This window comes from Poecilia mexicana, unplaced genomic scaffold, assembly GCF_051168715.1.
Source record: "Poecilia mexicana isolate PSO_F unplaced genomic scaffold, ASM5116871v1 scaffold_2, whole genome shotgun sequence".
Taxonomy (NCBI): Eukaryota; Metazoa; Chordata; class Actinopteri; order Cyprinodontiformes; family Poeciliidae; genus Poecilia; species Poecilia mexicana.
Window position 1 is genome coordinate 5,309,722 of NW_028263371.1, and position 15,271 is coordinate 5,324,992.

The window sequence follows — 15,271 nt, forward strand, 5'->3', positions numbered from 1 at the left end:
ATAGAGTGAGAGGGTTCATCAGTCAGCAGGAATCTGGCCTACTTTTCGCCCAGTAAACATGCATAAAACACGTCAGTCTGCTCTCATGAATAATAATTTAATATCCTCGTGCCTGCAGTTAGCGGCGCATTTTAATGAAAGGCTAAACATAGCCTATAGAATCACCTCGATTTCCCCAGATTGAGGAAGTACGGGGATGAGAATATCTCTGCAGAAAGAAGATAAGGCCACTGCATTCCATAAATGTATTGTGTTACGGCGTGACAGTGATGCCTTTTTATTGGACAAGTCGCCTGAACAAAATTCAATTTCGCTGCCTCTTGCCTGCTGAGTCCATGCTCTTTCAGTGCCCACAGAGAAATGACTAACTGTTTTGCTAATGCGTTTCTTAATAACTGTACACATTTAGCTATTTCTCTCGTGTGTCGTTAGAGCATGACAAAACAGTCTGAATAAAATAAAACAAAGCAGAAAATGCAGAAAATAAAACTTCCTGTAATCTCCAACTTTCCAGCAGACAGCTGAGGTTTTCAGTGAAGCTCAGTGTTGTCTGGAACTGTAACACCTTCTGTCACAACGTAGAATCCATCCAACAGAGAGCAACCGCAGAGAAATAGTGAAATGTCCTGCCAACACAACATTTCACTATGGTGGCACATTTTTTGTGTTGTTTTTGTACCTTACCTTACCTTTTAGAATTGGAGAGCTAAAAATTTGGTTTTGACCTACAAAAACACAGTCCTCCACAAGGATTTTAAAAGATTTCAACCAGGTCTAGATGTTTTCTTAGCAAGAAAAGACTTCTGTCGTTCAGTTACACCCATTTGTTCAGACGTATGAAGAATACAGGAAAAACTTTTGTCTCATTTAGAAAACAAACTCCTGCACTTTCTCCTGTGAGCTTTGTCTCCTTTTTCATATTTTGTATCAGTTATAGCAAACATCATGGTTTTAGTTTAATCCCAGTGTTACCTCACCTTGTCCAATAATGTGCCTTTACTCAATGTACTTTCTCTTGACAAATAACAAAAAAAATCTTTTACCTCACAAAGATAAAACATTTTAATCAGTGTAGACTTCTTGTCGACATCCCTCGACATCTTAAAGTGAAAAAAAGCCCCTCAACATTCTGCTTCCACCACCGTAGCTGAAAGTTCTTAAAAGTTTTCTTATTTGCAAACTTCTTCTTTGTGGCAAACCAGCTCAGTCTAGGTTTCCTCTGACCTTGAAAGCGTTCTCCAGGGAGAGGTTTGGCCACGGTTCCTGGGTCGCCATTGAACCTCATAACCCATTTCCTTTCCCCTGACGGACAACACCTTCAATCGTCTTCCAGGCAGATCGGCGGAACATCTGCATTCCCAGAATCAGAACCAGACATGGAGAAGCGGCGTTCCGTTTTTATGCTCCTCTAGAATCAGGAACAAGCATCCAGAAAACTGCAAAACTGCCGAAACATTGAGCACCTTGTAAAGCAAGGCAAAAAAAAAAAAAAAAAAGCCACCTGTTGTGAGTTACATTTGATTCGTGATAACTGGAACATTGATCAGAGTATTTTTTTAGGTATATTTTCTTGATGATGGCATCTGACAAAATGTAATGTTTGTTGCTTGTTTCATGTTATGATTTCATGGTGTAACCACGTTAAGCTGCCTTGTTGCTGAAATGTGCTACAAACTTGACATCCGAAAACCTTCCACGCAGTTTTTGTGTCTGCTTGTTAAAACTGTAAATCTACAATTCTTCTTCTGACATATTTTGAGTTTTGCTGACTTTCCCCATAGTTGCTGCCAAGTAAGTCATTGTCATCCTGACAAACGGAATCTGAGGACATATACATCTACAAATAAGGGACTCGGTAACCCGTCCGTGATTTGCATCACCTGCCTTCATACTGTATACGCCTCTCCACACAAACCGGAACATCTGGATGGGGGCGCTGTGACAATGGATGCCCAGAGAGCGTGGCGCTATACATCTGACACAGGAGAATTATAGAGTTAATAGTATTTGGCATGACAGGGAGAGAGAGCGGGGAGCGCAGTGCCGTTCCTGAGTGCAGTCTTATCCTGTTTAGTATTCACTGTGCGCAGCGCCTGGAGGCCCTGGAGGGGCTTCACCTGCCCGGAGTCTAGACGCTCTGTTTCACGCAACTGAGAGGACAGCGGGGCATCGAACCTGCGGCCCCCCGGCTTTCACCGTCCTTTGGCTGGGCTAGGGCACGAGGGAGTCGCTTCCACCGGCAGAAGACAAAAGTGAGTGTGCGGGGCTTGAGTGGGTGGACTGGTGGTGGGTGGGGCTCAGACAGTCGGGTCGGCTGGGGACGCTCGCGGCACGTCTTACCTGCTTCCTGCGACGCCTTTGGGCTCCTATCGGTCATCCTTTTAAAAGTAATCAGATTACTTTACTTATGTGCGGTTTGCTGATGCTGCCGACCTTCCCGCCAAATTTAAATTTTATATATATATATATATATATATATATATATATATATATATATATATATATATATATATATATATAACTTCTGCGCTTTGATTTATTTTTAGATTGTCCCTTTATTACCACATGATGAGCACATTTCTTATTATCTGACAATAGGACACTAATGACGCGCGTCGATAACCTCCGTTGTCATCTCAAGCCGGGTTAATGACAGGAAGTAGTTAACTCACCGAGATAATTCCAAGTCATTGATTGCTGGAAGTAAAGGTGGCATATATCAGTTCATTACAATGGCTCCATTGGCAAAACAGTAGCGACAGCATCCCCCCTATCTGTCCGTCTACCTGTCTATCTATCAGGTCGATCAGTGGCTCTGTGATCAGTCTGCAACCCCTGGGAAGGATGGGAGGGTAAAAAAAAAATAAAAAATCCCCGCTTTGCTCCTCTCTGTTCCCCCCTCCTCGATAGTTCTGAGCTCCAATCCTCGCCTGCATGCATGCATGTGTGTGTATGTGTGTGTGTGTGCATGAATGGTGTGCTGCTGCTGGTTCACAGCATACAGTCAAAGTGAATGACTGTCTGTGGCGAGGCGGAGGGAGGGAGAAACTAGACCGCTTCTTCTTCTTCTTGTGCGCCGCTCCTCCATTCGGAAGAAATTCCAGCAGAATCCAGCGGAGGGGTAAGTTGAAAGGTTCGGATCAACTCGCACCCCGGCGGTTCGGACTCATCAGCCGGTGCGGGACGGAGACGTCTTGTCCCGTTCCAGCACTGTGTTTTTTGTAGGGGGTGGGGAGGTGTCCTCATGAATTTGGATGAACAGGGAGGTATGGTGTGCTGCTAAAGTGAAGGTGAAGCTATTGTGAGTCTTTTTTTGTTGTTGTGGTTTTGTTCTGAATTGGATGGTAAAGTTGTGGTAACTGTTGTGGGGGGATGGGCACATGGGGCCAGACCAAACTTTAACCACTTCACACCGGCTTCATACTTTTGTAGCGCTGCCCCCCCCCCCCCCTCTCCCTCCTTCAGTGGCGCCACCAAGAGCTGGGTGAGAGGGGGACAATGATCATCCCCCAAAAATTATGTATAAATATAATATAATATAATATAATATATAGTGAATGATTTTAAAATAGGAGGGGTCAAATGTTTATAGCTTACAAGATTTATTTATATTTCTATGTTTTCTTTGTGGGGCCCTATTTTTAGATATATGCCACTTTCTCTGGGACTGCTCTCAAATTTCACAAGGTCAATACCTGCTTGATGTCTCACCATATGCCATAAATTATGGCAAAATTTATTAGGGATGCACAATATATCGGTATCTATATCAGTATCGCCCAATGTTAGTCATATTTTTTAAGATACTGGTGCTGGTTCGATAAGTAAAACTTGGCCAATTAACAAGCAATGTTTATTTCCATCTTGTTGCCAAGAATGGTTATCAGCCATAACATCAATTTTACATGTAAAAAGCACAGATTTTCAGTTGGTCAAGATATGAAAAATCAAGCATAATATAGTAGATTCATATTTAAGCTTGAGTCAGTGGACAAAAGTTTTGCGCAGGACATTTCATTGCTTTATCCGCTACCCACGGCTTGAGCTGAGTGTATATTTTGTATCCTATTTTACCAATCACCTGAAGTCATCATGCACCCAGGTACCTCCACACCCCATCTCCAGCAGTCATCCTGTGATGGATGAGATGCCAGGCCATCATAGGGCAGCACACAGGACAGAAACTCATACCTGCAGGCAGCTTACAGAGGCCAATTAACCTAAGAGTCATGTTTTGAACTGTGGGAGGAAGCCGGAGTACCTGGAGAGAACCCACCAGTGGTGCCCCCCAGGGGGGTTAAAGGGTTTATGGCCCCTTCCAGGAAAAAATGTTTGCCACTGAGAAATAAATGTAATACACAATAAATAAATTCATATCTATAAAATTTAAAATAGAATAACAATTGTTCATATAATAAATATATCTTAATTTTTTTTGTTTAGCTGTGCACTCATAAAATTTTTACTGGCCTGGTTTGCCCACCCATACGAAAATTTTTGGAACCCACCCGTTGATGGAGAGAAATACATGAAAGACCAGAGACTGGGATTCAAAGCCAAGACCTTCTACTTTGAGTGAAATGACTACACTGCTACCAACTGCACCATGCAGCCCATTCCCAAGATTCAATCAAAGGTTGTTGTTGTTTTTTTTTGTTGTTGTTGTTGTATTATTATAAGAGGCCCCCGTGTAGCCACCCCTCTTACAAAATCTCTTGTGGCGCCCCTGCTCTCCTTTCTTTCGTCGGTTTGTGGCTTTATGAGTTCCCGGCTCATCTTTCTCCCGCATTCCTGAACTTCCTCAAAAGCAACCTTGTCTCTTCGGGTCGTCAAGCTGCAAGTGCAAACCGCTGCCAGTCGCCTAAAATCACAAAGTGCAGTGAATAAACCTGCTAAGTTTAGTTTTTCTTTTCTTCCAGCCATTCCAGTATCCATTTCTCTCCCCTCCTCTGCTCTGTTCTCCTCTCGCCATGCCGCGGATCCATCCCTCTGTCTCGCCCACAGTTGCAGCGCATTTGTGTCCTGGGATGACCTGTTGATGTCGGTTAAAGATGGAGTGCCAAGATCACCCGCTATAAACTCCTCCCCGGTTAAAAAAAAAAGAAGAAGAAAGAAAAAAAAATAGTCTGGAAATTGGAGTTCTGCCCAGTATCGCTTCTGTGGTTGGCCGAGATTGCTTATTATAAATAATTTAATTCAAGAAGACATCATAAGCGACATCTTGGACGGGACTAGCTCGTCTCCGAACCGGATCGGTAGCTGCTCCGCTGTACCGCCGGGAGGAGAAGGACATCGCACGGTGCTGCTGGCACGGAGACGCGGGGAGAACACCGACCCCCTCGACGGTTTTGAGGAATTTTTTTTAATGTGCCCCCAGACGACAAAAAGAGAGAAATATTTGCCTGCATTCTTTAAGTGAAGTTGGAGCTTGAGCTGACATTTAAAATAAAAGGGAGAAAAAAAAGCTATATTTTGAATCCTTTCTCCGCTGCCCCCTCCTCCTCCCGCTGAACACGGCCGGTCTCTCACACCGGCCCGGGCCAACCGAGCACTCCCAAATCCTACCGGGCATCGAGGCTGGCACACAGCGGGGGCACCGACAGCTTTCTGGCCGCTCCGACTTGCCCTGCTTCACCGCTGGTAGCGGGACTCAGCCTGCAAGGTGTCTGCCGGCGAGACTCTGCTAGACTTTCACGTAAGATGAATTAATGAATAACTGATGTGCATAAATGATAAGTCGTCTCTGAAGTTTGAGCAGTGGGGGTGCTCAGGGGGAGGCTACACTGTAGCCACATTGTGCTGCTTATCTCAGTCCTGCCTTCAGTGTCGGCGAATGCAGCACTTGCCGCTACAAACGTCTTCAAACAAGGAAGAGATTTTTATTTTTGCGTGATTAACGGACATGTTTGCTACTTTTAACGTGAGAGACAGCTTCTTTCTTCTGACCAGTGTTAGCTTTAGCTTTAGCCTGCTACTTGCTAACTGGATACCTTTTAACCTCCCAAAAGTAGTAAACTCACTGGTTTGGCTGAGATTGATGCTCATATCAAAAGTCTAGTAATTACGACGTTCCAGCAGAAACAGCGCATTATCTGGACACACTTTTAATATTTGCTTGCAGCACACTGAGGGGCTGCATGTGGGTGGTTTTGCATAAAGTGCTAAAAAGACACTTTTTAGCACATAGGGACACACACAGAGACAGAGAAGAAGCTACACACAGTAGAGCATTGAGCCAGAGCATGTAATGGGGCACATGTTAACTGCGGGGCAAGGGTCAAGTGTTTTGAATTAACTCTCCTTTATGTTTCCTGCAAGTTGTTATGACCTTTCTGACCTGTATGGGGGGAGAAGTTGGTGCGTGTAGGATATCCATACATCTGTGCCCCTGTGTATGTTGAAATGAAATTAGTCAAGCAGCCTGGATGTGGGGAAAAAAACCCAAAAAAAACATGTCCTTGCAAATAAGCAAAATGCACTACATCGCTCTAAAAATGAAGCATAAACGTTGTTGATTTTTATTGTGAGGCATCGTGCAGATGAACTAAATTTTAATGAGTTATGGGTGTCAACCCTGCCCCCTTCAAATTTCAGCCATGACTCATATCATTCCTATGGTTTCCTTTTAATGAGGTTTTTCTTGCCACTAATTGCTTATGGATATTTACTTTATGTCCACTTGCAGTGCTTATGTTTATTTAGCTCAGAAAAAATAAAAAATGGGGAAGCAATCCACTTTTGTTTAGATGATGTCCAATATCAGCATTTGGATGCCAGTGTGATTAACTCCATCTGACCTTCTGACCGCATTTAGACATCCTTAATTGGACGTCTGTTCGGCTTTCACTTTTCAGCCGCAGTTTCATACGTTTTAGACGGGAGACGGTGTCGCTGTTCTGTGATTTTTTTTCCTTTTTTTTTTTTTTTTTTTTTTTTTTAAACAAAAATTTGCTCAGTAGGCATTTGCTGTGCACACCAAAGGCACATTTGGTTGGAGGGGAAAGAAAAGAAAAACAATCACTGTCATGGCACTCTTAATTTCCACACTATGCTCTCATAATAGGTAATGCTCATTTAAAACTATAGTTGGCAAGCTTCAAGCAGCAGCTGTCTGCAGACTGCTTACAAGAGCCAATAGCTCAACTATTAAACATCGTCATATTGTTACCCTCATCCACCAAAAATAACAGTAAATAAATGCAACAGATAAACGTCTAATTTTACTAATAAATCTATTATATTTTAAAAGCAGTAAGAAAAACAGCTTTTTTTGCAGTTTTTATTGCACTTGCTTTGTCTGTACAGCTGTCTGTTTATTATTATTTTTATGACTGCACATGTTGTGCTGTGAAAAAAATATTGGCCCTGTTAGATTTTGTTTTTCTTGCTCTTTTGTGAGACAAACTTAAAGTTAAAATCAGTTTAAATTAACACTAAACAAAGTTTACTAGTGGACAAAAAAATAACCTGAGTCCATATAAAATTAAGTTTTGAACGATTATTTGAGTTATTCCGCTTGTGTCATTGGGGTTGTCGGCAGCCTCATGCATCGTCTCCCAACTTTGTTGTGTGCATTCTACTTTTTGTCACTTTTGTTGTCATTTTTAGTGCCATCTTCTCTATGACAGAAATATCTTTGGTCTGATGTGCTTTTTATTTATGCTATTTTACTACTTTGGGTGCACCGATTGCAGTTTCCTGGCCGATCACCAATCGTTAAAAAGCCTGATCTCCCGATTCCAGTTTTGGCTGATTCTGATTATTTTTGTCAGAAAAGTTGCAAAATAGAGCGACAAAGTTGATTTTCAGACCTTTACGGAAGTGACAAAGATAGACGGATGAGATTCCTGTGTAAACATCGACTGATACCCCAAAAATAAAGGAAATCAAGGCTAACCCTCTGTTACAGATGTTACTGGTCTACAAAAGTTATTCCCAAGAGTGCAACAGTAAGAAAGAGACTGGCTAACTAAAATGCCCCCATGGGAGGAAACGATGAAAACCACCAAAAAGCAACCCAAACGCCCATCTCACATTTGGCGAAAGCTTCTCTCCAATCTGTGTCAATGCTAAATAGTCAGTGGACTGAAAAGACAAAACAGGAACTTGTTGTTAGTTCTGGAGCGTTCTAGTGAAAATCTGCATTTCACTTTAGACGCCGTTGGACGACCAGATTCCTTCACTACGACCTAAAAAAAACAAAAAACTCATTGGCCGTCATTGCAAAGTTTTAATGTCAGTTGGTACCACAAAAGGGTGGTTATGTTTAATCACCAATTTTTTTTTCCCCATATTGGGCCAGTTTGGTTTATATAACCTTTTTTTCACTAACATAAATAAAATCAGAATCTAAAAGCTTCATTATGTATTTACTCTGGTTAATTCTCTGATTTGATATTTAAAAAAATGTGTTTGATGATCTGAAACATGAAAATGTGACGATGTAGATAAAATCTGTAAGGGGGCAAATAGTTTTTGATCACATTGTATTTATACCTATAAACTTCAACACGTCGACTATCAGCCTCTGAAATACTCCTCTGGGACGTTTGTTGGCTTGACAGCTGGAAGCCGTAATGAAGATATCAGAGAGAGGTTAGAGACTTTTAATAACTTCATTTCTTTCCAAATAAGTTCCAAATAACAACAGTCTTTTGTTTCCTCATTCTTCATTTTCTGTTGGTTGATAGAAGTGATATATTACCTTCTCACTAAACTAAAGAAAAGTCTGAATTTCACAGTAATATCCTGTAAATCACAGCATTAAAATGTTGTAAATTAAAAAAAAAGTAAAACACTTTAGATTAACAGTAAAATGTAAATAAATAAATATCTGACATTTTTAATGTTATAGCTTGTTTAAATGATCATTTTGCTGATATCCGGATTACAAATTCAACAAAAAGAAAACTGCAACACAAAATCCAAAATTTAACAAGTATATATAAATATTTTACTTTTAAATATTTTCATTAGTCAACATAAAGTAAAAATATTTCACTAAGATTATTATTTTATTGATAAGCCATTTTATATCCTAAAATGAATTGAAATTGTTAACACAATAACATATTACAGTAAAATTAGTGACATAATTGACTTCCTTACTGCATTGCTTTGATTTTAAATAAATATGGAAAGAAACACAACATGTAGCACTTACAGTTATACTGCACTCTCATCTTGGTAAGTTCATTTGAATGATGAGTGTGTAATGTTGTTGCGCAATGTCCCGTCAGTTTAGCACAGTAATGTAATATCTTGCATTATATTATATTATTAGAAATAAAAGAAAACATGGAGGAAGTGCTTTCTGGTTATAATAAGACACGTTTAATCTCCTGCTGACTCCCCTTTGCCTTGTGATTAGATTGATTAAAAGGATTTATTTGATGATTAAATTGTTAGAACGTTAATGACCGTCTAGTCTCTGTGCTGCGTTGTGGAGGCGTAAAGCAGCAGATCATGCCTAGTCGGTACGCTCCGGTCAAATTTATTTATTTATTTTTTCCCAGCGTTTATTGTTCATCTGGGGAAGGTTTGCTGAGTGCGCATCCCGCAGCATCCTGCCTCACGTTTACACCTAGTAGCTTCCCATCACTACCGCCTTGCTTTTGTAGCCAAGGAGCAGCTTTTTAAAGGAGTTAAGACCAAAAAAAAACCCCTTCCCGTTTCCTGTATACGTTTTATAATTTAATTCAAGCCAGGAGGAGTTATATTTGATGGTTTTATGTGTCCTATACGTGAGAATGTGTCTGAAGTTCGTGTCCCAGGAGACGTTTTGTGTTTGGATGAGACGGAAAGATTTGCAAACGGAGACATTGTTGTGCTTTTTTCAGATTTATTCGGGTTTAATTTAAGCCACCGCATAAACAAAGTTGCATTCAGTGCATAGCTGCATGCTGCTATACTGATTTGGGTTGTGTAGGAATTTAAATCTCTGCCTCTTTCCACTCTATGTTATTGTGAAATGATGGCTCTACACATCTGTTTGTGCTTTGACAGGTTTATGTTTTTTTTCCCCTCACCCCAATGCTTCACTTCACTTCTAAACTTTTAGCTGTTTTCATGAGTTCTCCAGGAACTTTGATGAAAGTAAATCTATTTGTGTTTGTTCTTTCTGAAAACAAGATGGCACGATTCAGTATGCTGTTTTATTATGATTGGGGTTTTTTGTCTGTTTTTTTTGTGCCTTTTTCAGGATATCTTTCTGTATTTGGCGCCTCTCTTGGTCACCTTTGTGCTACATTTTTGCTGACTTGGTAGTTTAGAAGGCAATTAGAGAAAGATTTTAGTTTAAGAAATTTGCTCTGAAACTTACGGTTGGTGGCTTTGTGGCTTTTCTGTGAATGGCTAAACGTGGAAGAATTTAAGATGAGGCTGACAATTTCTGGAAGATTTACTCGTACCACAACTAGAAGTTGAAACATCCGCAATGCTACTTGACACGCTATTGGCTATTATGTTACTGGTGGCCACTGGTATCAAAACCTAGTTAGACCTGAATGCCATTGCCGTGTTGTGTTGGAGGAATGGTCTCCAGATTAAGGCTGAACAATATACTGTGAATATATTATCATCACAGTTTCATTGTGTACAATATTCATATTACAAAAGACTATTTGGAGTGCAGTATTTGTGGGCTTATATATCCCAAGTGTTGCCAACTTGTATTTTACATGCTACTACAGCGGACCCCGCCTGTTTGCGGTTTGATATTTGCAGATTCACCTATTTGCAAATTATTTTCTTTGGTATATAACTCCAAATTATTTGACGAAAAACATTTTCAGAGGGGGTCTCAAATACTCGCAGATTTCAGCTATTTACAGGTGGTTATTGTCCATAACCCCCGCGATTACCGGGGGTCCACTGTACAATATTTAGCCAGTTGGACAGTGTCTTCTGGCAGCAGATGCCCACATCAGACAAAAATAACTGTGCTAATAACTAAGGTGTTAAAGGTCACAGAGTTGCTATTGCAAGATTTTCTAATATCCTACAGCCTCTACTTCAGATGTATGCCGCCTGTTTGTTGAACCACTTTGAGTTGTGCTATACTGTTACTTACAACAGTTTGTTCATGGTGATATTTTTCAGTCATGCTTGTGGAGAATATTTAAAACGCTGATGTAGTCAGGTGTGGAGATTTTCACCCTGGGGTATGGAGATTTTCACCCTGGGGTGATGAAATAACTAGGTCACGTTTTTCAAAAAAAATTAACCACTAGATGAAAGTCACAGTTTGTGAATTATCTTTAATCTACAAAGAGTCAAAGTTATACGCTACTTATATTTAGTTGAATATCCTTTAGCATTGAAATCACACACAGATATAACAGATATAACAGATCTTGCTATATCTGTTAGCAAGATCTTTGCATGTTGCAGACTTACTTATCGAAATTGGTAGAGTTCATTTAAATTGTTTCAGATTCCTTTAAGTATAGTACGTAAAATCTTTTATGGAGTTAGGGTTCTGGGCGCTTCAGAAACTTGTGTGTTTGCCAACTTCATCCATGTCAACGAAGAAAGAACATTCTGCTCCAAAATTAACACAGGAGCTTGGCTGGAATTCTAATTGCTCACATTGAGGATCCAAATGTCTTCTGGAAGAAACTTTTATGGTCCAGTAAAACAGACTGGGTTATTTGGCCACAATGACAACAGGCATGTTTGGAGGAGACAAAATTACTGTTTTCACACTAAGAAATCTGAAATTAGCTGCTACCATCGTAGCATCATAGCCAGGGTCTGTTTCTCTACCAGTGCTAATGGTGCATTGCATGAATTCTTTAACTTTCCATCAAATTGACAGCGAGGCAGTTAAAACTAAGGGCATAGTTGGAATGGGACGATATTCCCAAACACATCAAAACTGGTTTTGGAACTAATTAAGCACTCTAACATTAAGCTTCTGGACTGGGCCTGACCTCAGGCTTATTAAAAATGTTTAGACTTTGTCTCAAAGCCAGCTCTGTGCCAGGAAATCAGCCAACTTAGATGAACTCTATTAATTTGATTAGACAAGTGGTCAAACGTACATCTAGAATGAGGGGCAGGACCTTGCTTAGAGTTGGAGAAAGTGTATGGTTTCTTTAGATCTTGCTTGGAAATGTTAATCAAATGCCTCCTTGGGACGATGAGACCCTGTGTGGGTAATGAGAGAAAAATCCAATATAGATTCAAACTTCCTTTTTAAAAAGAAACATTTCAATTTGAAATTTCATAGATGATCCGAAACATTTAACCACAACAAAAATCGTAAAACTAGAAGAAATGTCCAGATATTATCAATGAAGAAATATCTCCCACAGCTTCCTTATCTCCTATATTTGATACAGCTCTCTTCCCATTCTGAATCGTTCTTCTACTGTTATTTTTTTCTGTCTGTTTAGTTTGATCATTTGTAATGTGTCTGTCTCTAGCGGTTTTATGTCTGATCTATAGTAAACTGAAGTTATTATCTTCGTACCATAAACGGGAACAATCTTGAGTCAACGTGCAACTTAAGTTATTACAACCAGAAACTAGCGATCAGGTCTAAAATCTGGGACTAGTGATGGACTCAGACCTGAACCTTCAACTACACATAAAGACAATTACAAAGTCATCCTTCTATCACCTAAAGACCATTTCTAGGATTGAAGGACTAATGTCGCAGCCAGATCTAGAAACACAAAGATTATAGAACCAAAACACATTAGAGATTTAAATCAATCTTTCAGACAACTCAAATCTTCTGGTTGAAATTTACTTGCATCCCCAGAATCAAAAACAAACATGGAGAAACAGTGTTCAGTTTTATTTGAAACAAACTCCAGGAAAAATGCAAAACTGCCAAAACACAGCGTCCCTTTAAATCACGGCAAAAAAAAAAAAAAAAAAAAATCCACCAGTTTAAAGTTTCTTTTGATTAATAATAACTGGAACATTGATTAATTGTCGTCTGTACTGCAACTTTTTATTACTTCTCTGTATTTTGCCTGAAACATGATGCTTTTTTTGTTTATTCATTGTGTTATGTTTTAATTGTGTAAAGCTCTTTGTTGCTGAATTGTGCTACACAAATAAACTTTTTTCAATTAGCTTCTTATCATCATTAAGTCCTTTTCCAGTCAATTTGGTGTAGAAGCTCAGACAATAAGTTGTGAAAATTGTGAATTTCAGTTAGCAGGTCTCGTCACCGCCACTTGCCGGAAATACAAGAAGATCTGAATAAATCTGTGAAGCCTGCTGCTTAGGTTGCAGGGTTTTATCCGAGTGAGTTTTGCTCCCAGTGGAAGAGAAAGGCTAATCAGTTAAATATTATTACAGATTAGTGGGATGTTTGGGGTTGGAGCGGGGTCAGATAGAACGCATCATTGCTGTGCTCCAAATACTCGCTGGTGTCTGCCGAACTTGGCCTGCATCCATTGCTTGGAGGCCACAATCTTCCATATGACGTATTTGTTCAGTGGCGTTGTGACTCACCTTTATGTTCCCAGCTGTTTACTTCTGTTCCCAGCTAGTTTATATGTGCTATGCATTTATAAACAAAAATACAGTCCATTTTAAAGTGACGCTTTAATGATGGATATATTATTCGCTGGGAGATCTACGGTTTCCTTCCTTTTGATCAGAGACCCTTTTGTTCTGTGGTGAAGTGAAATAGACAAGTTATGTAAGCAGTTTTTGTTCTTCGCTTAGAAGAACTGACAGAATAAATGTCAAAGTAGGGCAAAAACCGCCAAACAGTTCTATAAAGTGAATCAGATGTAAGGAAACAGGCTTAGGATAAAGATAAGAAGAGCTTATATAACTGGCCCAGTTGCCTCCAAATTCTCTTTTATTTAGAAGCTAGACTTGAATCAAAGCTGTTTACCAAATTTTTAATTCATTAATCTTCGTGCACGTAAGCAACCCTTTCTCTTTATCTCAAGTTGTCTCACTCTCTTCACTTCCATCTGCTCGTCATTTTGCTCTACTTTTCATCTCTGAAGATTTCTTTTCTTGCTTTGTCGTTTTTACCGCCTCGTCTACTCTGCATTTGTTTTGCTTCCTCATTTAGCCACTCCTAACCCTTCCCTTGGTAATCTATCTACAACATGCCTTTAGCTCCTCGTTCCTCCCTAGTGATGGCCCACATGCGATTTGACAGGAGTGTAGCCAATGTTAGCATTTAGCTAATTTTAGCTTTAGCACGTTTTCTCCCATGGTGAATGGAGTATGTTACTATAGGTCAACATGCTAGTTATACTATGTATGCTAACTGTAGTAATTTAGAAAATAAGAGCATGTTAGCTGATTTTGATATTAAAACTACACCTAAAACACTGAATGTGTTGAGTCTTGCTCAAAAGAAGCCCATTATACACATTAGGCAGGTCTCTTCACTGTCCACTTGTAAAACCTTATCACTTGTCAAAAGACTTTTCGCTTGAATTTAGATATATAGCCCAGTCGGCCCAAAATTATTTGATGGTGGCTCGAGCTTCTGTGGCCCATTTAATAAGAATGTGCGATCCAGTTGTGTTAATCTACTTATTATAGTCTAAACAGAGAAGTAGACAGCTCACCTTGTAGACGAAGGAAAGAAGTGAAAGTACAGATGTCCATCAGACTAGAAAGTGCAGTTTGCTCCACTGCTCTGCTCCAATTAATCACACATCTCAGATGATGAAATCTAAAAGCAATTAAATGTCATCATCATTTTTAAAAAAATTGATGGAGTATGATGAGAAAAATTGATGAGTATGAGCACTTGACGCTGGTATCGGCTCAACATCGGTATCGGCATTGGGAAACCACTAGTTTGCTTGTTTTATGTTGATTTTTTAATATGGCGTCTGCTCAGCACTTTTGCTCAGTTTTGCTCTTTTGAAAAGTTCTTACAAATAAAGTTGTTGGCTCTTACTCCAATAATATTTGTCTATTTGTTTGCCACATGTACGCCCCTGACTTTCTTTCTTGCTGTGGTAAATTTCGCAGACCCTGTGGTCCTGGGCAGAGCGTTATGGCTCAGACGCTGCAGATGGCGATCCCCAACTTTGGCAACAACGTCCTGGAGTGTCTGAACGAACAGCGGCTGCAGGGCCTCTATTGTGACGTCTCCGTGGTCGTCAAGGGGCATGCCTTTAAGGTCAGATTGTATTAAATATTTTATTTGGCAGTATATTAACAGTATTTCTCCAAAATTAAAACTTCAAATAGTTGTTTTGTCTAATAACTTTCTGTAAAGTTTTGTTAAATTCAATGTCTTTTTGTGTTGCCTTATGAAATATGTGGATTA

At 39.8% G+C, this 15,271-nt stretch overlaps 1 protein-coding gene and 1 long non-coding RNA gene across 2 annotated transcripts in view; one reads left to right on the plus strand and one right to left on the minus strand.

Moving 5' to 3' along the window:
- Positions 1–15,271, minus strand: part of LOC148160340 (uncharacterized) — a 259,172-nt gene that overhangs the window by 89,632 nt on the left and 154,269 nt on the right. The window lies entirely within an intron of this gene.
- The window catches only part of nacc1b (nucleus accumbens associated 1, BEN and BTB (POZ) domain containing b), a 31,606-nt gene continuing 20,652 nt past the window's right edge, over positions 4,318–15,271 (plus strand). The window contains exons 1-2 of the mRNA XM_014995590.2: positions 4,318–5,695; positions 14,971–15,121. Coding sequence (XP_014851076.2) covers positions 14,996–15,121 — 126 coding nt within the window. The 5' untranslated portion in view covers positions 4,318–5,695; positions 14,971–14,995. The remainder of the gene's footprint in view (positions 5,696–14,970; positions 15,122–15,271) is intronic.